At 41.0% G+C, this 26,595-nt stretch overlaps 1 protein-coding gene across 1 annotated transcript in view; it reads left to right on the forward strand.

The window, feature by feature from the left end:
- Nucleotides 1–26,595, forward strand: part of MYO6 (myosin VI) — a 692,995-nt gene that overhangs the window by 85,923 nt on the left and 580,477 nt on the right. The window contains exon 4 of the mRNA XM_044077058.1: nucleotides 26,069–26,149. Coding sequence (XP_043932993.1) covers nucleotides 26,069–26,149 — 81 coding nt within the window. The remainder of the gene's footprint in view (nucleotides 1–26,068; nucleotides 26,150–26,595) is intronic.

The following is a 26,595-nucleotide window of genomic DNA, read 5'->3' on the forward strand; positions in this document are numbered from 1 at the left end:
ATGGGAAATAGGAAATTCACCCTGGGGTCACCACTGTGACTCTGCTAGACAGGGGCACAGGAAAATAATTTTCATGGGTGGCGAAAGCCAGGGTACCTTTTTGGTTAGGCTTGTATAGGCCCTAGGGCCGATAGCCTAGTACCTACCTATGAACCTATAAAGTATGATGTGATTCATTTGAAAATATGGCTTTTCAAACCTTTTGTGCCTGCTTCAGACTTCTTGTACCCACCCATAGTCCCATATCATTTGCATTATCCCTAACTCTTCCTCCTGAGACCTGCAACATTTATTATCATCCTTTCTGCCATCCTTTTCCAGTCTCATAGGTGATGTAGGTACTGTGTATGCAGTAGTCTCTGAGTACCTCCAATCCCAACCTTATCCTGACTCAGATGATACCCTGTCTTCTGCCTGTCCCACGTAGGACCTCTCTTTTGGGGATACCCTTCATAAAATGAAGGAAGCATTCAGCTGTGAAAGCAAACAATTCTCACAGGCTTAGACCCATTATAGGGAACTCTTGAATTTACCACCATCTAGACCACTGGCTATCCCTCCAGTACATGTGATACCTGATGATGTCTTTGAAAACATATCATTGCACCCTGATTCTCTCCGACCTACACCCAGGAAGCCTGACCAGTCTTACATAGTGCACAAGCACCTTTCCAAGAATCCTAAAGCTGCCCCCTCAGTAGTCTGTACAGAATCTACAAAATGGATACCAAAGGGTGCAATTAGACATCCCTTGGCTAATGAATGGGAAAGAAGACTATTAGACATATTTAGAAAAATGTATACCTCTGCTACATTTCTATTAGGGCAGTTAATTGCCATTTTCAACCTGGAGTCCATACAGTTCCAAACCATTAATAAGGCAGAGTGTTACTGAAAAAAACCTTGTCCAAGGAAGTTTAGGAAATAGCAACAGCAGCCTTAATGGTTACCAGACTTTCCTTAAAATGTGGGTATGACACACTGGATGCATCATGCAGAGCAACTGCCACAGACTCAGTCATTCATGGGCATGTATGGCTCAGTCAGTCTCTGTTAGATCAGGTCAGATTTGAACTGCTAGATGCTCCACTAGACAAGGAATTCCTTTTTGGACACCCAGCTGGAGAAAAGCAAATAAAGGAATTGTACCTGTTACTTATACCAAAGTTTAATAGAAACTACCTTTCCAAACCATGGCCTTTCCCCCTTACACAGGAGAAGGGGAGGCCTCCCACTGCTGAAAGAACCAATCTAGGAAATGGCAGCCTGAGCAAACATGGAAACCAGAGAGCTCTAAAGAGCCCATCCAGCACAGAGACCAACTGTGACTATCCTCAGCATCTGACCCCCCCCCCCAACCCCTATGCACCCTCCCCTGCAACCCTCTGGCAGGAAGACTCGCCTCCTTTCTTCATTAATGGAAACTCATAGTCAATGACCAGTGGGTCTTCCACATCATAGAAAGGGGTTACACCATTCATTTCAGAGAAATTCCCCCTTCCTGTGCATGCCAAAACCCCTAAAAGAGCAGGAGAGTCTCTTAACACCTATCCTCCTAGAGCTACTACAGCAAGGATACATTCAGCCTGTTCCTTTGGGTCAGTAGGGAAAAGGCTTCCATACAAGGATTTTTCTAGTCCCAAGAAAATAAGGCACCTGGAGGCCTATCTTGGGCTTGTCAGGGATAAACGCATTCCTTTATGTACCAAAGTTCAAAATACTAACTACAAAAATTACTTCCATTGATCTTCCAGGATGCCTAGATAGTTACTGTAGACATAAAAGATACTTACCTCCATGTCCTTATTACAGATGGTGTGTTTTGTGGCAGCAGACTTGCACTACCAGTTCTGTGCTTTACAATTTGGTCTGTCTACTGCTCCCAGAGTCTTCACCAAATGCTTAGCTCCAGTTATAGCCAACTGCCAAACCCTAGGGTTCATGTTTACCCCTACCTGGATTACTATATCATTCAGGGTAAATCCACAACAGAGACTCTAAATGCCTTACAGATCACCATAAACTGCTTCCAAAAGATAGGTCGCACCCTAAACCTCTGCAAGTTCACAAAAATCTTCCTCAGACAAGGATTCTCCTTCTGGGTGCCCTCATAGCTTCTATGCAATAAAAAAACCTTATTTTCCCAGGACAAGATATCTTACCTAACAAACTACTTGATCACCTTGCTACCAAAGCAACAGGTTTCAGCAAGGGAATTTCGAAGGATCCTGGGTTACCTGGCATCCTGCATTTTCATGATCTCCTTTGCAAAGCTGCATGTGAGAAAGCTTCAGTGATTCCTAAATAAATCTTGGGAACAGCATTCTTAACCCTTGGAAGTTCTCCTGCCTCTTTTTTCATGTTTGTAAAAGTCACTGTAGTATTTTTTAAATCTTTCTCTGATTAGCTTGTCCTCTTTTTAATATTCCCTGTCTCCTTCCCTCATCATCTGTACCTCTCTGTCTCTCTTTCTGCTTCTTCTTGTATTCCTTGGCTGTTTGTCTGGTTTCTTTTTACCTCTCCCACTGTCCAACAGAAGTCTAACTAGTACGTTTGTTGAATTTCTTGCTCCATAATAATTTTATTCTCCAGTTCCTTTCTTAATGGATTTTCTCTGATCAGTAGTGCTTTCTTTTTGCTTTTGTTTCTTCCAGCTTCCTTCTGTACCATCTGTATTCCTCTCTCTATCTCTCTGTCCAGCTGCTCTTTCACCCTTCCTTCTTTCATTCTATTTATTCCTTCAGCTCTCATCAGATCTCCCCTGGCAGGGACCTTGATCCTGTCGACCAGTGCTCTTCCAGTTTGTCCCAGTTTTTTTTATTTTTTATTGTCATGTATTGACTCCTTAATTAGTCTTTGCAGTGTTTCCTTGTCCTCTGCCTCCCTCCATTTTATAGATAGCCTCCAAGCCCCTTCTCATTTTTTCTGTTCTTGCACAATTACCTTAAATCTCACTGTTGCATGATCTGATACATCTCTCTCCTGTATTGGGATCCTTTCCATTATTTTCATTAAATTTTCATTCCTTAAGAACCTACCTAACCTACTTACCTGCACCAAGATATTTCTTGTGAAGGTGCATTCCTCTCCATTGGATGCCTTTCCCTTGATATGTCTAGCCACTCACCCTGTTTCATTCCTTAGGCTAGTTCACGTCCCATCTTTTAGTTATATTCCCTCCTTCCATACAACCTTTCTTTTTCTGGTTTTGCGGTGACATTTTAGTCTCCCACATTATCTCTTTCCATATCTTCTTGTTCCAGTTAGCAAAAAAGTCTTTGTAGAATCCTTCTTCATCTGTGTTTGGTACATGTATGTTTCCTACTGCCCAGAGTGCACTGTCCACCCTTCCATGTCAGTTGTTCCATCTATCTTTCCCAGTTTTTAATCACTTTCTGTGTGGTTGTCTGAAGCCCTCTATGAAATACAGTTGCTATTTCCCTCTTTCCTTCCCGTACGTTGTTGTCCATTTGCCCCTTTGAGCACATTATCTTCTCTCCCCATCTCTGATTTTCAGATTTGTTTCTTGCAGTAGAACAGTTCCTCCCCCATCCACTTCACATTCCGCTATTCTCCTCCTTCTGATTGGATTTGATGAATCTCCAATGTTTCACATAATTAAATGTATTTTCCATTTTGTTTTTGCCTATTCTGTTTTGCTTTCCCAGTTGATCCCATCTGCCCTAACCCTTCCTCTGCCTCTGGGCCTACCCTCCAAGCTGACCATTGTGTTCTGTGGTTGATGCCTATACTTGGATCCTTCCTCCTCATCTCCAGCCTATGGATTCCTGCCTTTTGACTCTTACATGTGCATGGTATGGCCAGGACATGGACCTTTTACAGTGTTCTTTTGTTCCTGTCTAGTGTTGTTCACGTTAATGCAAGTACTGATATCCCAGTCTTTTTATGCTATAGCATTCCCATTCATTTATCTGCCCTTCCCATTGTTGCTTACTGGTCTGATGTGTTAGCTTCATTTGTAGGGTAGACAAAATGTTTTGTTTTTATTTTACAGCTCATTACTGTGTTACTTGTACACTGATATTATTTTATTTCACATTTGTCTATAGGTTGTTCTTTAATTTTCCCATTTGTTCCCATACATTCCTTTTCATGACCCCGATTTTTTAAGACTTGTACAATGAACTGCAGTAAACTGAAGTTTGATGTCTGTCATTAAGTAGTTGTGAATATATGTGACTTACTTTAGAGGCTTGCCCTTATGTCACCCATTTAATGCACTACCCAACACAGCCCAAGAAATTGATTCAGTTCCACCTCCTATTTGTTTTTTTTAATACATCCTTCAATTCTTGCTCAGTCACCTGTCTTTCGGTGTGCATTCCTTCCACTTATTTATTGCTTTCAATCCTTCTGTGGTCTTGCCTTACACCTCTTTGACTCTACCACCCATCTTAAATGCTTTGGTCCAGCTTCTTTAGTTCCTTATTTGTCCAGCAGTTCAGTTCTGAGTCATTCAAAACGTCCAACGCACTGTCGACCATCTCCTTCGAGATATCCCTGTTTGTCTCTGCTTCGTTTTCTATTTTTGCCTAAATCTTTCTTGGGAGAGTTTTCTCATTCTTCTCTCCCTTTGATATAACTTTCCTTTTTCCTTCCACCATCTTAGCTCTTTTCCCATCTTCCTGTGTTACTTTGTGAGTTGTTTATTTCATGCTCATCTATTTTACTAGTATGCAGCCCTTCCCCACTTCATGCTCTTGTCTTCTTCATTGTGGGGGCTTCAGTATCTGACACTGCACATCCTGACCTACTCTTATCACCTTCTCAAACACAATGCTGAATTGCTCCTCCTTATTTGCAGTTTGAAAAGCAGCATTAATTCTAAATGAGATTCGTTGGATGTATGACAGCAACTGATGGATTTGTTCCTTGGTTGCAATGTTGATAACAGTAAGATAGAGGTGGAAATGCAGCTGTATATTTTGCTTGAATGTTCAACTCTGAGTAAGATTTGCTTTGAGGATTTATGAATATGAATATGAATTGTGATGTATAGCTTCCCTCTTAGTGTACAGATATGTGTAGTTTGCCCTCCCCTTTCTGTGGGGTCACAACTGAGGCATTTGGGTTGCTACCATGGTTACATACCCTTTCCAGTTTTGCAAGTCTGATTAGTCAGATAATTTGTAATTCACAAAGAAGATGGGTTAGCTTGGCATTTCTTGCTGGGTTAATTATAAATAACTGTGGCCCATGGGAGGGTTAATGTTATTGGAGTAGAGTTCATTATGATACTGTATCTCTTTTGCCAGTCACAGTATTTTAGCATACCAAATGAGGGTGCACAGCTCTAGTAAAACTGGTAGGTAGATGCTGTTAGCTGGAGTACTGTCATGATCTTATGAGCTGAATTTTTACTATTCGACTTACTTTGTTTTTGGGCTTAGTGAAAACAAGTCCACTTTTAGGTAACTTTATGTGGATTCTACTTTATGTAAAGGAAGACTTTGTTTTGGAGTAACAACTTATTAGAGTAATATATTCACCCCACAGTAGGGTGATTAGGGAAATAAAATAGACACTGAAAGATTAGAGCTTGGTTGGCAAAAGCCAGGGTACCGTTTGGCTAGGCCTATATAGGCCCTAGGGCCAATAGCCTAGTACCTACCTATGAACCTATGATGATAACAGCATTTGGTGGAGCATAAATAAGAGCTTACTGTTGGAGTATTTTGATGGCTGTAGCGTATGTCTTTTAACATCCCTTCAACCAATCCTTTTGTTTGCAAACATTAACTCATTGTTGATTTTGTGAGCGGGGGTAAATGTATTAAGGTGGTAGTCTACATAATTATTATATTGCGTATTTAAAGTAAGGAAATGTCTGAGATGGTGTTTGGGATAACAAGACAAATACCTGTAAGCAGAGGTTGGGAAGTGTCTGTGTTTAGCTCCAGATTTTGCAATTTCTCTATAGTAAATTACTCCTTTAAAAATATTTATTTGACCGAAAATGTGTGCTAAACTGCCATGGAGAAGAAAGGTTGTTTTTTTTTACTTTATGAATTATTCTGAGACATTTAAAGACTACAGTGAAAATTGTGACAGTTGCGATATCTTATTGTTATGCTTTGGAAGATAAAAAGAAGAGAAAGGTGTTAACAAAGATATGATATGAGCAATCCGTGTTAGATTGGGTGAGTGAATGTTATGTACCTTTGATAAAGAGCAGAATTTTCTTTGTCATTTTATTGGATGATATAATATTTAGACATAAAGGCAATGATGGTACCATGTACAGTACTAAACAAGTTTATTATTATTACTAGGGGGAGGGGGCTGGCATAATAGTTAAGGTGTTCACCTTACAGATACAAGGTGCAAGGTTCGATTCTCACATGGGCTAATTGGCTAAGCTTAAAATGGCCCACAGGGGCAGTTAGCCTAGTACTAATCTATGAACCTATGAACCTATAATATGTAAAAGTGGACTGTGCATGTTTATATAATTATAAGTTGATTATTTTTCTTTTAATATATGAAGAGGTGATTTTATTTGAAAAAAAAGAAAGGAAGGGGGTACTTACTTCAATTTTAAGAAGAGCACCTATAACTATTAAAGACCTATAATTACATACCAATATTGTTTTATTTTTAACTGCTTCATAACCTATGCCCCTCAAATATAACCCCTCATTTAAATAGATACATGCTTTAGTTTTTCTCTTGTGCCAAGGGAATAAAAGAGGTAAACCCTTGCTAAGCATATCTACTACTCATCTACTCTTCCATCACCTTCTTTCATACTTTATCATCTCCCCTGTTAATTTTGTTATCCCATTCTCCTTTGGTGCTGCTCTATGTTCTGCTACTAAAGCTGCTTTTCTAAGTATCATATTTATTTTGTTTCAATTCCATCTCCCTTTTACTTCATCCCTGCAAAGTATAGTGGAGTGTCATTAAAAATACCCATAATGCTGTGGTGCATACAGGATTCCACACAACTGTGTCTTGCTTAGGCAATTCCTGTTATTACAGTAAAAGATAGGATTGATCACCTCATAACTCCTATGTTGCTGTCCCCTGTCAACTAGCTGTAAGGTGCCTGCAAAGAAATATTTAGCTGACCACAGGTACATAATATCACAGTAGTTTTATAAAAGGCATTTCAACTTCCATCTTTTCAGTTGTTTGTGCAGTTTGCAATTTTCAGTCTTCCAGGCATTTAGTATTTCAGAATCCATATTTAAAAAGTACATAAATGCTTTACTCCTAAATAAATCCACTAGACCACCAGGAGGAATTTTCTTACTGTAAGCATTGTCTAGACAATAAACACAAAATGGAAAAAAATAGATGTTCATCGTGTTACACTGCTGCAGTCATTACAAAAGGGTTATCCTGCCATCAGGCTGTCCCGCAGTCCGCCAGAATTCCAAAGTCTTGGTCCGGCGTCGGTTGCTGTCGCCTCTTCCCTGATGTCAGTGCGACAGGGGTATATAAGTTGCAGCCGACGCCATTTTCTTCAGTCTTTCTTGCCGCGCGGTGCCCAAAGCAGAAGCAGATCGCAAGTGCCGGTCGGCCGACTCCTGAGATTTTCATTCTGAATCCAGAACCAAAGTTTTCTAAAAAAGCTAAGTACCCCATTGGGGAAACTTTTTCTTGCCTCAGACCGATGTCAGTAAAAGTTAATAACTTTATTTCTTGTGGGAAGCAAATACCTCATAAGGATTTCCACTCCTATTGTATTCCATGCCTAGGCCCTGACCACGACGTCACTGGTTGTCGGTTTTGTGCTAGGTTTAACAAGTGCACTATTAAACGTCGGTTTGATTTTGCCTGACATTATTTTGGTAGAAAATTTAATTACACCATGCCGTCGGAAATTCTGACGACTACAATGCATAAAAAGCGCAAGGACAAGGACAAGCATCCGAGGCCCAAAACTGACGACGAGGCCTCTTCTAGGCCGGTCGCCGGTTCTCTGGTTTTCAGCGAGGCGCCTACGCAGCCCCTGACGACCGCTTCCACAGAACCACAGACCACATCCAACTCCCACGTGGAGCTGGCTGGGCCTTCGGATGCACTAGGCCTTCAGCTTACCAATCCTAAACCTACAGAGGGAATCAAAATATCTGAGCAGTCCACAGTTACAGAGGGTGTTTTCAGACCTACCCAGTTAACCATTAAACCCTCTGTTAAGTCTAAGCTCCCCTTAAAAGCAAAGAAACAGCAACTCTCTCCAGGACAGGCTTCCATGCCTAAGAAACAAATGCTAAAAATGGCCAAGGACCTAATCATCCTGATCAGGGGGTCCCATCCCCCTCCTGATAAAAGGCCCAGACAGGATGCAGACTATGAATCTTCTGACCAGGTGTCCATTTCCTCTGACTCTTCCTCGGACCTAGGATATTCTTTACCCCTTATGAGGATTCTGATGCTGAGGAATCAATTCCGTCAGCCTCTCCACCTGAGGATTACTCCTTTGAGGCGACCTTACATACCATGAGGGAGCATTTCCATTGAGAAAGTCAGGATTACTCAGAATCCAAGAAAAGGCTCAGAGACTTTCTTTTATTGCCTCAACATAGACCCCTTGCTATCCCACCACTTCTAGACATTGTGGATGATGTGTACACTGAATCCAGTTTGAACCCTGACTCCTTACCCCCAGCCCCAGTTAAACCTGATGGATATTACAGAGTCCCTGACTCTCACAAATTTCTGTACAAAAGCCCTGTTGCTGACCCTGAAACTATTTCTCAGGGACCCAAAGGGATTAAGGCCTCATCAGCAAAAAACCCAGTTCCCTCTGACAGAGATTCCAGAGCTTTAGACAGATGGGGAAAGAAGGTATATATGTCTGCAACTTTAGCAATGAGAGCCTTGAATTGCCAGTTTCACATGCTAAAATATCAGCAATTTTTGATGTCTCAGTTGAAACAACAGATGCTTCCAGATTCACATTCTCCTAACTTAAAAGAAATGCAGGATTTATTGCATGCTGCTGAACAAGTGGGAAAACATACTTTACAATGTGGGTTTGACTCTTTAGAGGCCTCCTGTAGAGCAGCAGTTACAGGCTCTGTCATTAGAAGGCATGCTTGGTTAAAAGAACATATGTTACCAGATCATGTTAAGGTAAAATTATTGGATGCACCTTTGCAGCAGGATGTGCTGTTTGGAGTTAAGGCAGATGAGGTATTAAAGAAGATGGAGGATAAGGCAAAATCTATGCAAACTGTGAAAGATTTCTTACAGGTTCAGCCTCCTTGTTTTAGCAGAAATTGACCAACAAAGAATTGGTCCTTTCCAGTCACAGACAGACCTCAAAGGGGCAGATACAGACGTCCAAGAGGTAGAGGTCAGACAGAAGGCCCTTACAGGCCTCAACAGTGGGGCACACCAGGCCAGAAGGAAGGAGTAGACAGGCCTCAACCTTATAAAAAACAGACTCAATGACTTTCCACTACAGCTGCCAAACAGTTCTCTCTTGGCAGCCCCCTTAGGAGGAAAACTGTCACTTTTCTATCACAACTGGCATTGCATCACCAAAGACAAATGGGTCCTCAGCATTGTATCTCAAGGTTACAAATTCCATTTTTACACCCTGCCAAGGCTAAAAGGAATGCCAAATCTGCCACCAAATCAATGGGCAGAGGCTCAAAGACAAATTACAGCACTCATGGACATGAGAGCTATTCAAAAGGTACCACCACAGGAACAAGGACAAGGATTTTGCTCAAGACTCTTTCTGGTTCCCAGAAAGGACAAAGCCTGGAGACCCATTCTGGACCTTTCTAGACTAAACACTTACCTGGATGTACCGAAATTCAAGATGTTGACACTACAGCAGCTTCTTCCCATGCTGGGCAAGAAAGCTTGGCTCGTGATGTTGGACCTAAAAGAGGCATACCTGCATGTCCCTATCAGACAAAACTGCAGAAGATACCTCAGATTTCTAGCTGGTTCAATGCACTATCAATTCTCTGCACTGCCCTTTGGCTTATCTACTGTGCCCAGGGTCTTCACAAAGTGCCTAGCACCAGTAATTGCATTTTGCAGGCAAAAAGGAATTCAAATTTATCCATACCTGGACGACTGCCTGATTCAAGCAGAGAGCAAGGACATTCTACTAAAGCATCTGGCATACATAAAAAAGTTATTAAGTTGCCTGGGGTACACAGTAAATGAAAAGAAATCAAAACTAGTGCCCTCACAACAGATAATATTCCTGGGTGCCAACTTGAACACAACGGCCCAGATGGCTTATCTCACGTCAGACAAGCAAGGACAACTGACTCAATATTTTCAATTAATGGCAACAAAGACCCAACTCCCTTCAAGAAAAATTCTGCAGGCCTTGGGCTACATGGCATCTTGCATACTACTAATTCCATATGCCAGACTGCATATGAGGAAACTACAATGGTACCTAAAGAGTGTTATGGTCTCAACACTGTCAAAGTTTGGAAACAGTTATACCACTAATTCCTTGCCTACAACAGGAGTTTCGATGGTGGGCACAAGCTTGTCACCTCAACAAGGGACAGCCTTTCACTCAACCCACAGCCAGGCAAACAATAACAACAGATGCATCAGATTACGCCTGGGGAGCACACATGGCAGGAAAATGTATCCAGGGCAAGTGGCCCACAGAGCAAAGACATCTCCACATCAATCAAAAAGAGATGCTAGCTGTACAAAATGCTATTATAGCTTTCAAGGACCTACTGCATCCAGGACAATTACTACTAAAGACAGACAACACCACAGTTATGTGGTACATAAACAAGCAAGGGGGGCACACACTCCTACCCCCTCTGCAGACAAGCCATGACCTTGTGGAACACAGCTCTAAACTACCAAGTTCATCTGCAAGCACAATTCCTGCCAGGAGAGAAAAACACACTGGCAGACGACCTAAGCAGAAACGTTATGGACCCACATGAATGGGAACTGAATCCACAAATATTCAGAATGATAACACAAAATTGGTGGAGCCCGGACATAGATCTGTTTGCCTCCCCAAACCAAAGAACTGCCAATTACAGAAATTCTGCACAAGGAGCTACCATCCACAAGCATGGAAAGTGGATGCCCTCTCATTCAGCTGGAAAAAACTACAAGTATATGCTTTCCCTCCATTACCTCTCCTCCCAAAGGTACTCATAAAAGCCAGGCAGGAAGAGCCAAAAATGATACTGATTGCACCAGGCTGGCCACGCCAGCACTGGTACCCAATCTTAAAGAACTTAGCACAAGAACCACCCTGGATTTTGCCTCAAATCCCAGAGTTGCTGACACAGCAAAACAATCAGATACTTCACAGCCAGCTAAAGACCTTAAACCTAGCTGCATGGAAAATTCCCTAGTCAAGCAAGCAATGCCTGTCTCCAAAGCTGTTATGTATGTCATTCTGGAAGCCAGAAGGCCTAGTACCAGGAAAGCATACTCGGATAAATGGAAGAGATTCTGTGCCTGGAACCAAGTGCACAGCCTTGACCCTCTTGTTCCAAACATTCCTCAGATACTGCAATACTTAACTGAGATGCTGGACAAGGGCCTCTCTTTTTCATCCATCAAGATCCATGCCTCAGCTATCTCTGCTCATTACAACACGGATCCACCAATTGTTTCCAATCCTTTGCTCAAACAATACCTCAGAGGGGCTAAAAACATAAGACCGCCCCGTAGAGCACCTACACCAACTTGGGACCTCAACTTTGTTTTGGAAAAATTAACTCCATCTCCTTTTGAGCCAGCTAACACAGCAGAAATAAAATACATCTCTTGGAAAACTGCTCTGCTACTGGCAATTACATCAGCACAAAGAGTTTCAGAATTACAGTCACTAATGGCAGTGGAACCTTTCCTCATCTTCCACCAGGACAGGGTGTCTTTAAGAACTAACCCTACGTTTATGCCAAAGGTGGTATCAAGTGTGGCTCTGAACCAAACTATTCACTTGCCAACTTTTTATCCAAAACCAGAGAACAAAGGGGAGAAATTGCTACATTCTTTGGACATTCACAGACAGTTATGCTTCTACTTTGACAAAACCAAAGCTTTCAGAAAATCTGAGCAATTATTGGTAGCATATGCTGCAGGAGCACAGGGAAAAGCCATTTCAAAGCAGACAATTTCAAAATGGATATGACACTGTATACGTTTCTGCTATACCCACCATGGGAAACCTGTACCTAGCAGCATTAGATCTCACTCCACCAGGCAACATCCACTTCAACTGCCTACCTCAGAGGAGTACCTACCAAGGATATTTTGGAAGCAGCAACATGGACTTCTGTGCATGCCTTCACCAAACATTACCATTTGCCTTTATACTCCAAATCCAGAGCTGGCTTCACCACTGCTGTACTGCAGGGCCTTATAGCCACCCCTAATGCCTTATAGATCCAGCCTCCCTACCTCAGCTTTGGGATTCCACCCAAGTGTAATGACTGCAGCAGTGTAACACAATGAACATAGTACAGTTTTGTACCTACCATAAATGTAGATGTTCAAGTGTTGACACTGCTGTAGTCCATCTTACCCTCCCTCCTTCCCCTCTTACTTTCTGGTACTTACCTAGGACATCTACCCTTTTTACCTATGGGGAGTAACCTAAAAATGGCTGTTTGCTTTTCTTTTGTATTGTTTTATAGCAATTTGAATTGCCTACCTATTTGGGGACACCTGACATCTGGGGCAAGAAAAACTGAAGAAAATGGCGTCGGCTGCATATTATATTGGTATATTTAGTTAGGGTGTGTGTGTGTGTGTGTGTGTGTGTGTGTGTGTGTGTGTGTGTGGGGGGGTGAAGCCCCCCACTTGATTCGGGTTTGTAAGTTTATTTTTTTGTTTTGCGGCCAATTGATTTCTTTCCCTGTGCGGAAGTGGCCATTTGCAGTTTTGAGCTTTCGCTATTTACATGTCAAGCTTTAGGTATTCGAATTCCTGAAGCTTTGCTGTTATAATATAGACCTGTTTTGGGATATGCTTTGAATAATTTATCAACAGTGTGCATTTCCTTATTATGTTCGCATACAACAGTTTGAACAAATCTCTGTAATACTATTTTCTTCACTATCACTGAGACTTTACACAGTGGTTTATAACAAAGAATCTTTAAAATGGTTTGTGATCACATTTTCCAGTAACATTTCTGTCTTGAATCTATTCATAGAATTTTTCACAAATATACACTGCAACCAATTCAGTTTGGGCATATTTTGTCGGCCAACTTTCGTGGCTTTCAACCCATATAGTACATGTCATGATATTGCTTGTATGTTGTTAACTCAAGGTTCCCTTAATTTGAACTGTTAATAGCAGCAGTCTGCATTTAAAGTGGAACAGCCTTACAAGACTTTCTGCAGATATATAGAGCTGAGTATATTTTTCTGCATTATTCTGTATTATAGAGCTAAATTGTTGTTTAGATATCTGTTGTCTTAGTGTTCTGCAAATATACAGAGATCAGTATATATTTTTTGGGTTTTATAATTTGCACTCTGATTCCTCACATCTCTGTTGAAACTTTTCCCCACCCCCTCCCTGTTCTGGTAGTAGTTTAAATTTGGTGGCTTTTGCAGTGCCCGCCCCACTGTAGATTTGATCTAGGACACTCCCCCAGTCCCATCTCTTTACCGCATTCTACCTAATAAATCCTTTCTGCACTTGCTTTTAGTCCTTTTAATTTAATTACATTTTTTCAAACTGTGTGTGGACTAATATTGCTACATACTCAAGTGTGCCAGCTTGCACTGCATGTGAATTGTTTTTACTACTGTTTTTGCTACTTTTCTGAAAAAAAAAAAAAAAACATTGTAAGCCTGTTTCCTACCTTTCCTGTAATTAGTGTTCCAGATACAGATTTGCTGTATCCAGGACTATTTTAAGCTTCTGAGCCCCCAAGCCTTTCTGTGTTGGAGGGAAGCCTTCTAGCTTATCAGTGGGAGTGGTAAGCACTAGGTAACCTGTCTACCACATAAGGAGTGGTTCTGGCCCAGAATTTGTAGTTATTGGCCATTTGGGCGGTCTTCCATCTCTCTCAACTTTCTGATTTGAAGGCCTGCATTTGCACTTGTTTCTGTCCTGTAACTCCTGGGCCCATCTCATTTGCTCACTCAAAAAAAAAAAAAAAAAAACAAAATCTGCTTGTACTGTATTTGTGTTTCTTCATACTTTATTTTGCTTTTGCGTCATCTTAAAAGTACTCAATTGTATTTATTACTGCTTGGTGTAACTCATTCTAAGCCTTTTACTTTAAGCACTTGGGCTTCAGACCAGTTGTTTTACATTAGGAAGGTTTGTGGTCTGCACTGTGGTGGCAGGACAGGTAGCTTACATCCTTCTAAGTTGGGAACTGCTGATTGAGGGCTCAGTGTCTGTTATTCTAAAAGTGTATTAATTCTGTTTTAAGCACTTGGGCTTCAGGCCAGTTATTTTACATTAAAAGGGTTCATGGTCTGCACTCTTGTGGGAGGAGAGGCTGGACTCTGCCCTTCTAGCTGGGAATTTCTGGTTAAAGGCTTATAGTGCCTGCATATCTAAACTGCTTCTTACTGAAATTGGTACACCTTGTTTGCTGTAGCATAGACTTGATCCAGCCCTGCTGAATCTAGCTTTGTTTGTATAACCTGAGCACTAATCCAGGCATTCTTTAAAGTATTCAATTGTATTTATTACTGCTTGGTAGTAACTTGATTAAAGTGTAGCTATCATTCTAAGTCTTTGGATTAAGCACTTGGGCTTCAGACCAGTTGTTTTACATTAGGAAGGTTTGTGGCCTGCACTGTGGTGGCAGGACAGGTAGCTTACATCCTTCTAAGTTGGGAACTGCTGATTGAGGGCTCAGTGTCTGTTATTCTAAAAGTGTATTAATTCTGGTTTAAGCACTTGGGCTTCACGCCAGTTGTTTTACATTAAGAAGGTTTGTGGTCTGCACTGTAGTGGCAGAACAGGTAGCTTACATCCTTCTAAGTTGGGAACTGCTGATTGAGGGCTCAGTGTCTGTTATTCTAAAAGTGTATTAATTCTGGTTTAAGCACTTGGGCTTCAGGCCACTTATTTTACATTAAAAGGGTTTGTGGTCTGCACTCTTGTGGGAGGAGAGGCTGGACTCTGCCCTTCTGAGCTGGGAATTTCTGGTTAAAGGCTTATAGTGCCTGCATATTTGAACTGCTTCTTACTGAAATTGGTACACCTTGTTTGCTGTAGCATAGACTAGATCCAGGCCTGCTGAATCTAGCTTTGTTTGTATAACTTGAGCACTAATCCAGGCATTCTTTAAAGTATTCAATTGTATTTATTACTGCTTGGTAGCAACTTGATTAAAGTGTAGCTTTCATTCTAAGTCTTTTGGATTAAGCACTTGGGCTTCAGACCAGTTGTTTTCCATTAGGAAGGTTTGTGGCCTGCACTGTGGTGGCAGGACAGATAGCTTACATCCTTCTAAGTTGTGAACTGCTGATTGAGGGCTCAGTGTCTGTTATTCTAAAAGTGTATTAGTTCTGGTTTAAGCACTTGGGCTTCAGGCCAGTTATTTTACATTAAGAAGGTTTGTGGTCTGCACTCTTGTGGGAGGAGAGGCTGGACTCTGCCCTTCTGAGCTGGGAATTTCTGGTTAAAGGCTTATAGTGCCTGCATATTTGAACTGTTTCTTACTGAAATTGGTACACCTTGTTTGCTGTAGCATAGACTAGATCCAGGCCTGCTGAATCTAGCTTTATTTGTATGCTGCTTGTTTGTTTGCTTGTTATTTTCCTGAAATGCTAATTCCACCTAAAACGCGGCTTTTCAGTGCTTCTGTTGATCCCTAGTGATATCTGCATTGCTTACTGTACTTATTTCCTTGTTTCACTTGAAAGAAAGTTACTGTTTGTTGTTTTTGCATTTAAGTTACCTGAAACACATTGCATTTAAGTTACCTGGCACTTGCTCACTAAAGCAGTCATATAAGTCAGCACTAAAATATTAAAAGAACTACACCCTCACAAACTCCCCTTGAGTACCTCGTTCCCCATTGGCCCTTTTCTTTCAATTATAAAGGAATTCCCAATACTATTCTAGCATGTCCAAAGGTCAGTTGTCAATCTCCTCTCCGGTCCAGCTGTTGAATCTCGGAATCTTGAGGCAATGTTACAACTGCCTCATGTACACAGACAACCCTCTCCTCCTCCCAACAAATTCCAACACATGTGAGAGATGCAACCATATAGCCATACTGGAGGCTAAGCTCTCTCAACTCAGTACTGGTGAAACCAGTCAGGAGGAGAAGGAAACCACACTCACTAAAATTCCAATCTCACATAGACCTACCACGACAGCAAACCAAACACATAAACACACAAGAACATACTCGGAGGCTCTAAATAAAAATCTGCCTAAGCAGCAGAGACCTCCAAAGCAGACACCCAAGCAACCGCTACCCCAAAACAAAACTCGTGCAACACATAGCTCACAAAGCCATTGTGCCAAACAGCCACAGCCCTTAAGGCTAAACAACACACCTGATACACTTGTAGTAGGTGACTCTATCGTCAGGCACACTGACGTCCCGCTCACCAGGCTGAACAAGGAGAAGGTCACGGTGAGCTGCCTGTCGGGCACTAGGATCCGCCACATAACACAAGCACTCAGGTCACTCCAAGGCAAGTAAAAATATGACTCAGTCATTGTCCATGCTGGTGTGAATGACCTGATGACCTGAGACGTACCTCCCTGGACTACATGAAAAGAGACATAGAGGAGCTCTCTGAGCATGTAGCCCAGGCCAGTATGACCCTGACCTTGAGTAGCATCTTACCCTCACCAAGAATGATGCCACAATATGAAGACAAGATGATCAATTTCAACAATTGGCTTAAGTATTGGTGTCATTCAAAGGGGATCCAATGCCTGTCAGCCTGGGATGACATGCTCGACAAGCCACGATGCTTCGCTAGGGACGGCTTGCACCTGGCACCCCTGGGCTTTCGGATATTGGCAAAGGCTCTTGCTACCCCCATAGTGCCTTTTTTAGGCAAGGCTCAAAAGACAAACCCTCCTCCATAGGTATCACAAGGGATAAGAACTAAGAGTAATGCTACTCAATGCCAGAAGTCTAAACCTCAAGATGCACACACTCAAAACTCTCCTTAGCATGGAGAACATCAATATCTGTGCAGTAACAGAAACCTGGTTCAAGGCTCCCAAGAGCACCCTAGCACTACCACGTTATACCTCATACCATGCTTTTCGGCCCCAAAACTTGGACCGTACTACAAAAGGAGGGGGAGTATCAATATGTGTCAAAGATACCCACACCACCAGGTTGGTGGCACAGCACGAAGCATCAGAGACTATCCATGTGCAAGTAACAGTGGGTAAAACTGCCTTCCAGTTTATAGCCTGCTACATACCACCCTCCCAAACCCAGGAACCCCACTCGGCCTTCCTAAGAACACTGGAAAATATGAAGGTCTCTCCAAACACCATTATATTGGGCGACTTCAATTACCCAAACATAGACTGGGAGCATTACTCTAGCTCCAACACCCTAGCCCAAAGGTTCCTAGAATTTGTAAACTCAAATGCTGTGGAACAATTTGTTACCACTCCCACAAGAGGGGAAAACATACTGGACTTGATCATCACCAACATGGGGACTCTATGCTCCAGACCAGAAGTGTATCCCTCACTGGTAAGATCAGACCATAAACTAATCTCACTGGATATTCACATCCCGACTCCACCCCCTGCCCTGAAAACCACAGCGAAAAACTTCTCTAAAACAAATTTCACACTCCTCAAAACCGAGGTGGAATCCTTCAAAGCCCACGGGCTTGTGAAAAATATGGCCCAGACCGCAGAATCCTTTATAAATGCATTCTATGAACACCTTCAGGAATGCATGGATCATGCAATCCCAAATAAAACCAAGACCCAATCCTCCAAAGGCAGACATCCTGTCTGGTGGACCCCAGCCATAAACAAACTATACAATAGAAGGAGGAAGCTACTACATGATAGAGCAAAATCCCAAAAAGGGAAGGCATCTCTGATCAGTATTAGCAAAAAACTTTGGGCACTCATAAAATCATCTAAGGCCAGCTTCAAGAGAAAAATTGCACAGGACACTAAGGATATTCACAAGGCTTTCTTTAGTTATGTTAGGAACCTGGGTGTGAATTCCCAGATATGCTCAGAATTAGTCCAAAATGACAAAAAATACACCGAACCCACAGACATTGCCAACATCCTAGCTGACAGGTTCAGCACAATCTCCCCACCACCAAAAGGGCAAATATTTATCCCAGCAGAGTGCTGCCCCCCTGACATCTCAGATGCTCAGGTAAGAGCTGCCCTCTCCAAAGCAAAAAAAAAGCATCAATGGGACCAGATGGTGTCCCAGGCTCGTCCTACATGAACTTCAAGAAGAGCTAAACCCAAACATAAAACTACTGTTCAATCTTAGCCTTACTACAGGATATGTACCCAAAGAGTGGCGTACAGCAACAGTGGTCCCTCTCCACAAAGGTGGTGCCTCAACGGATCCTGGAAACTATCACCCCATAAGCCTGACTAGCTTGGTCTGCAAAGCTATGGAAAGGATCATCATGGACCTGATAAATAAAGATATTGGGGACCTACAGACACTGGATCCTACCCAGTTCGGCTTTGTTAAGGGCAGATCCTGCTTCTTAAACCTGGTTGATTTCTTTGAAACAGTCACCAAGGCCATTGACGAGGGGAAGGTGGTCCACACAGCCTACCTGGACCTCACAAAAGCCTTCGATACAATAACCCACTTGGGCATTATAGATAAGCTCACCAGCTTAAATATAAACCCCTATGTCACTAGCTGGGTTGCAAACTGGCTCAAGGACAGAACCCACATGGTTAGAATTGCTGGAGCCATGTCAGACTCCAAACCAGTTACAAGTGGCGTCCCCCAAGGCTCAGTCCTGGGACCTCTTTTGTTTGGTATATATTTCTCGGAGGTACAGGCCAACACGGAAGGACTGTGGCTGACTAAGTTCGCAGATGACTGCAAACTGGGCGCCATAATCCACTCTCCAGCTGACACAAGCATCCTCCAAAAGGGCCTCATAGAAACAGACAACTGGTGCCAGAGTCATGGCCTCAAGCTAAACGCCAAAAAGTGTATAGTCATCCCCTTTGGCAAAAACAAAGTGCCCACAAATTACCACATAGGTGGTAATCCATTAAGTACAGAAGAAGTAATTAGGGACCTGGGGACCCAAGTTGATAGCAATCTCTCATTTGACAACCACGTGGCCAAAGTGGTTAGAAAAACATTTTATATAGCCCACCTAATCATGAAGGGATTCACATCTAGATCAGGGGAGGTCATCGTGCCTCTTTACTCATCCCTCATCAGGCCCATAATTGAGTACAATGCCCCTTTTGGGATTACTTACTAGACACCTGCAGCAACTGGAAAGACCCCAAAAGTACCTCACCAAGAAGATCATAGGGCTCAAACAGATGCCATATGCTGCCTGGTTAAAGAAACTCCAGCTCTACTCAGTGGCATACCGCCTGCTCAGACGCGATCTGTGCCTGACGTATAAAGCCATGTCCAACCCGGAATTAATGGACATGCTGCACCTCAGAAAATCCAAATCCCATCGAGCTACGAGCTCGAGAGACTTGAACCTCAGCACTGAAATAAATAGGACATGCTGGAGGGACAGATTCATAACCCAGAGGCTCCCTTCACTCTGGAATAAAATCCCAGTCCAGGTTAGGCAGAGTCCCTCATTGACTCTCTTCAAGGGGAATCTTGATGAGTGGATGGGAGATCATAGGTTTACCCCGGGTATCACTTCTGTGTCACTGTTAGACAGAGGCACAGTATACTAACCTCGAAAAAGGGCATAGCAAAATTAATTTAAAATGGGTGGTGAAAGCCAAACACACTCTGGCTAGGCTTATAAATGCCCTAGGGCAGATAGCCTAGTATGAACCTATGAACCTATAATACTGACCCTTTGCTATTAGCTTCTTAAGGAGGACAAAACTCCTCTCTTGCTGCTGGTCTCACTGCCACACAGATACATATCCTTTTTCCAGAAGGTGTCATAGGAATAGTTACTTCAAAGAAAGTTAGTGTGAAATTTGACAGGTAATGAACCATATCCAGTCTTCTTTCAGCTTTTCCCAGTTAGGGATCACCACAGTGGATCACCGGTCTGATATTAATTGGCAGTGGATTTTTTTTTTACGGTGTCGAGTTGCCAGCCCAGCCCCCAACCTTCACAGAAGGCACATGCATGCACCTACCTGCATGTCTTTAAAGTTCACTTGACTGCAGGGAGGACATGCAGATGACACACAGACTCTGCACAGAAGGTGCTCCAGCTGAGAATCAAAGCTGAGAATCAAACCGGAGACCCTGTTGCTGTGAGGCGACAACGCTAACTGCTGCACCACAGTGGCCAGATAATGAACCATGCCCAAAAATCTTAAAAGCAAATGTCGCAAGATCTTTCCATCTGAACAACTGCCTTTACTTTCTAAGGAGCTGGTTGCATTCCCTGGTTTATTAGAACATGCCCCATATATCTAATGATGTTGATGCAAATCTGAAATTTGTCCTTGTAGAATTTACAGTTATTAAATTGTAGCCTATCAAGCAAGCAGTTGAGCTTTGAACTGTGGTTTTCAGTTGTTTTATCTCATACCAGAACGTCATCAATAATGTTTTAAATCTTTAATAATTGGGTCATTACCCAATGAAAAAACACTGGAGTAGATGAGACCCGAAAAGGCATTTTAAGGAGCCTACATCTCCCCAGTGGGGTACTGAAAGTGCAAATCTTGAAACTATCTAAATCAAGATCAAAAGCCTTGGTTAGTACCAATGACTGAAACAGTACTGGCCTAGGCATCAGGGACACCACTTCTGCCATTTTTTACAGAGAATAGTGCTTCATTAGTATTGCCTTATTCAGATCATTAGGTCAGTGCAAATCACAATCTTTTTTTTTAAATACATATATTATGCATAAAATTTGTTTGGCTATTACCTTTACATCTTCAAGCATTTCAACTCCTGAATTTTACTCTACTTTAAAGTTAAGGGAACTTTCCCCAGTCCATGAAGGACTGGCTGCACTGTTAAAATAATCTTTATGTTATTGTACCCTGGTATGTCACAAAGCTCACTAAATAAACATACTGAGCAACATATCAAATGTAGCATTGGAATTTAGTCCTTTGTTTCTGTATGATTCCACATCACTGTACAGTGTACCTTCTTCCTGAGGCTTAATAGTTTATATTGCATGAATCTGTAAATTAATGCCTATGTGAACATGTGAATCATGAACACTGCAGCTGTACAAATTGATATCTCTGACTGTGTGAGTCATTGCCTCTTTGTGCAAATCTTTGGCTCTGACTACACTAGACCATCTAGTGTACTGCTCCTGCAACTGCACACTATGAATTTTCTTTATCGTGACTGCCTGTTCACAAGCAGAACTTCCCAGTGTATTAGGTTATTGAACTTGCATATCTTGAAACACTAAACTGTACTTTTTGTTTTCATATATACAATAAATCTTAATATGACCCAATGGTTTCAGTTTTTGATCAGAATAAGTCAGTAATGAAGCATCTGACTCACACAGTGAACTTTTCAGCCTAGTATTCTGAATATACTTTCAGTAATGACGTTAACATTCAGCCCTAACATGTACATTTAATGTGATAAATGTCCCATTTAAATATACAACTTCTCAAGCCAGTCATTTTTACATTAACAATAATTCTGCAAATCTTTGTTCAGTGAAGAAATGATGCACACAGTCTCAAAAATATATCATCTCTGTTCACAAACAAGTCATTTTCTGCATTACACTAGGCGCTTAGGAAACTGGTCCTTTTAGAGCTTGCACAGCCATTAGTTTTAATTGATGCTGTCATGTGCACAACAGTCAGTTGCCCCCCCCCCTTTTTTTGGACTTGCAAAGCTAAGAAAGATAGTGGGGTTGTCTGTTAAAAGCTGTGCAAGCATTTTATTATGCTGATAACCACACCTTGAAGAAAATAGTGCATGCTGACCTGCTCACATGTCATTTGTGAATGTGCCATCAAATGCATACAAAACTATAAACAGGTAAAATACGATCACTGCAGCACGTCGACAGCACAAACCAGCAAAGGCTAAGTAAAAACTGTTTATTTGAAGCGCTTTTCATTTGCTAAAATGAGCAAACTTCTTCAGAAACCATTTTTAATTTTTAAAAATGTATAAATAGTCACAGCTACTACTGTTAGACCAGCACTCGCATACTTAACCACTTTCTTAAAGTCAACTACACTACTTACAAAATTACCACTAATAAAAATAATTTATATAATTATCACCACAATACAAAATACTGAAATGCCGTGCTTTAAACAAAATAACAACAATAAAAATGAATGAACATGATCTAATGAACTTAATATACTCTGCATTTAGTGCATATTGTTTTTAAAAGCAGCTACCTAATACTAGTCACGGCATCATCGCCTAAGACTTTTTAACTTAAGAATGCTGCTTATAGAGCATGTTTCATTCAACCCAGGATAATTATAGGCATTCAGTTTAATCTGTCATACCAATTCTAACTCTTCTAGACGTAAGGGTGCTGGGCCACCTCTTATGTCTGTATTCACCTGATCTATTACTGAAAATTTAAATCTATGGTCCATATAGGACTGGACATGTTTTGCTAAAGCGTTGTCCTGCTTTTTCCTACTAATGGCATACTGATGTTCATAAATCCTTTCTCGGAGCCTATGCTCCTTTTTGCCTACATAAAAAGCAGGACAACACTGACATGTCGCTATATAAACAACCATCTTCGAGTTGCAATTAAACCTGGATCTTAATCTGATGTGGAAACCACCCACTATTACTGAGTGTATATTACCCACAAATTTACAGTAATTGCAACTTTGACATTTAAACATCCCTGAAATTTTTGGGTAAACTCGTTGTTGTTGTTCAAGTGTATCTTTCAGGTTCCTGCCTCTCTTAAACGTTACCCAAGGTGTATCACCCATTTTAACAAAAATGGTAGAGTTGGTTCTAAATAAATCCCAGTTTTTCTTAATATCTAAACAAAAGTAGCTATGCAAGTTAAATGTGGTAATAAAACTTACGTTTTTAATAAAACTTAAGTTTGTGTATTAATTACAGGGCTGCATACCATAGTGTCAATTGAATCTAACACTGGACTTGACAGTTCAGTAATAGATTGTTTAAATCCCAACAAAGGTTTATATATCCCATTGAATCTCTTATACTGAACTTCTTTTATTAAGTCATCTAATAATTTTACTGGATACTCTCTGTGCAAAAACATGGACTTCAGTAGCTGGCATTCTTCCACGAAATCTTGGTCATTACTTACAATCTGTGCAGCTCTCACTAATTGCCCTTTAACCACAGAGCACTTCTGAAAGTGAGGATGGCAACTTGAAAAATGTAAGAAAGAGTTGGAGTAAGTGCTCTTCCTATAAATATTGGCGACCTATCCACCTAAGTCCCTATTCTTGGATAGCAAAATATCCAAATAAGTTATGGCTTCCTTATTGAAAGTTGCTGTAAATTGCAGGAATTGGGTTGACTCGTTAAACATTTGTAAAATGGAGTTACTAATTTCAGCATCTCCATTTAACAAGATGAAAACATCATCCAAATAATGTGTGTAATAAATGATCAAATCATTAATACTTGTGTTCTTAAAAACGTATTCAGATTCCCAATGAGCCATTACTAAATTCACTATACTTGCTCCACATGGGGAGCCCATAGCTACTCCAACTTTTTGTAGGTAAAAATTTTCACCAAACATAAAAAAGTTGTTATACAAGATAATTTCCAATAATTCTATAACCAATGCTATCTCATTAGCGGTAGCGCCATTTTTCTTTAACACAAGACTTACCTATTCAATTCCTACATCCTGGGGTATACATGTATATAAATCCCTTACGTCAACTGTGAGGAAATTATAATCCATGTTAAATTCCAAGCTTAGTCAGCAGTGCTGCTTCTACATTCACATAAATAGGGCATGCCAGGTCATGTAGCAGAAATTGGTGATAAATAAATATTACCACAGCAGTGACTTTGTTTGGTGGGGGGTCAGTCTGAGTCAGGGATTGATGAAAGAAGTGTCCATTAACCTCCAGCTGTTTTCTGTAGAACAAGAGCTATAAAGCCTGGTACGTTGTTGAAGTTTAAAGGCAGACAATCTGGGTCAGCAGTTGGCCAACTCTGAACTTGAATAGGGCAGATGGGTACTGTACTGTGCTTGAGAATATAGCTGGGTATTTGTGCATAACATTATGTATTTCGGCTGATGGGGTAAATGGGAATAGGAGTAAAAAGCAATCAGATGCAGTGAAACATAGCAGTCCTGACTCAGAGGTCATACATTGGCTACAGAGCCTTGTCTTGAAAGTGTATGTACTTGCCGATTTCATGGTAGTGACTCTTGAAACTTTAAAGGTCCTTAGGATGGTTGGTGACAGAGCAGGGTTAGCGTTGATTGACATTCCTAGTCTACAGCATGGAAGACAGTGTGATGACATCAGTCACTCTTTTAGTTGGTGAAATATTCAGTCAGTAGTTTTACAAGTAAAGCCTAACATTCACAAACAATGGCTCCCTATTAAAATATCAGTACTTGTAACACATCAGAAAAAAATGAAAATTCAGGAGAAGAGCGAATCTCCAACATCTCTGTTCTCCTGTAAACATGTTCTTTGCAAGTCCCCTAGCCCCCTGAACTTATACATACCAACTATAAGATCACAGTACATTGGAGAAAAGGGAATATTCAGATAAATAGCTGTTTCAGGCTTAACGTATGTCATGTTTTTGGCTTTTCATTCTCCGTATTTTGGGACTCACTGTAGAGGATTCTGAAATTTCAAGTGGTTATCCAAACAACTTTCAGAAAAATTATATTTCACAAACTGTATCTGAATCCACATTTATTTATTTTATTTTATTTTATTTTGATTGAGAAAGTCCAAGAAAGATCTGGTTTTATCAGGATTTTTTTTCATTAAGTATCTAATCTTTTATTGCTATACCTGTTTTTCAGAAGTTTTTTTTCACAAGACAACTTTCTGTGTGTGTTTTGACTGCTTTCACTGTAGCAGAACTCAAAACAAAATGCTAAAATGATGATATCTTTATGAATGGAGGAGGCCTATTTGTAGTGGAGGACAATGTATGCCACATCTACAGAAACCCTAAAATCATTCAAGGATAGTCTGTGGTTCAGAATGGTCACAGCATATCAAAGGGCACTACTAACATTATGTAACTAAACTTCTTGAAAGGGTTGTGGTTCTATTTCTATAATAACTCTTGTCTTGCAGCAGTCAGACACTCACCCCATTTATATTGTGGCAGTCCCAGCGAGAACTGTTGCCTAATTCTTACAGATGATGCCTGTCACCTTGAATCCCATATGTAAGCAATGCCACATAGGTATGTGAAATATGACAGCCTGACTAAGTAAGAATTTCATTTATGTGGGCAGATCTCTGCACCTAATGCTTTTCTCAGCAGTATCTAGTGCCATTGAAATTCTGTATACATCAGGGTATTGACGGCGGTAAGGTGCTGTTGTGTATTATGTCTGATAAGCAGTGTGTTTTATTGCATTTGGAGTGAGAAGCATTATGCTGTCATAATTCGCTATACACACATGTAACAAAACAACAAAGCTTTACTGTAGAACCTCAGGGAAACCTGGAAGTTAACGGTAACAGTGAGATAACCCTGAGATTACATTGTCGTGTTATTGCCACAGTTCTTTAGGCTTGATTATTGTTTTGTGTCATTTAGTGGTAGTAACAGACACTTTTGGCCACAGGTGATGCAGTTAAAAATCTTAGAAGAAGAAATATCTGCTTTCACACTGAAGTAGAAGTGTAAAGAGGTGATTCAGTTTACTAGAGAATTCTAAGCTTGTTTCACGGGCTAAACCTTTTTTCTCAAGGCATGTTACTCTCCTGTAACATTTTACTATAATTTAGTGCACCTGTGATGTAAAATTATTTGTGATTTTTACTCCAGTATTTAAACAGAGGCTGTACCAGGTTCTTCTCAAACAAGGAGACAGACAAGCAGATTCTACAGAACCGGAAAAGCCCTGAGGTACAGTAATAATTTCTTGATTATTTATTAGTACTCAAGCATTTTTACTTAAAATAACTGTGTATTGTGTCTGACAGTAAGGTCTGCTTCCTCCCCAAGTGGTCTCTTCAGATGTAGTTAATTTTTCATGGTTTTCCGCAGGGAAGCCTGCTAGGATTTGCAACTATGGTTAAATGCTGCAGGATCTTCTCTTTATTGTTGTCATACTATTACTGAAGTTTACTGCTTTTGGGGGGCATGTTTATTTTGTGTTACTCTTTTTTGTTTGTGTGTGCGTTTTAGTACTACAGTTTTATAAGTATATGTAGATGTTTGGAATCAAACCTTTTAAGCAGTGCTGGTGTCAGTAGTATTGGGGTCACAGTGTGAGACAGCAGCTAAATGACAGAGAGTTGAACATATCATACTGATATAACAATTGACTTGGGCATCCTGCAGGAAGCTTT

This window comes from Protopterus annectens, chromosome 1.part0 (assembly GCF_019279795.1).
Source record: "Protopterus annectens isolate FY-2018-M chromosome 1.part0, PAN1.0, whole genome shotgun sequence".
In the NCBI taxonomy this organism is placed as follows: Eukaryota; Metazoa; Chordata; order Ceratodontiformes; family Protopteridae; genus Protopterus; species Protopterus annectens.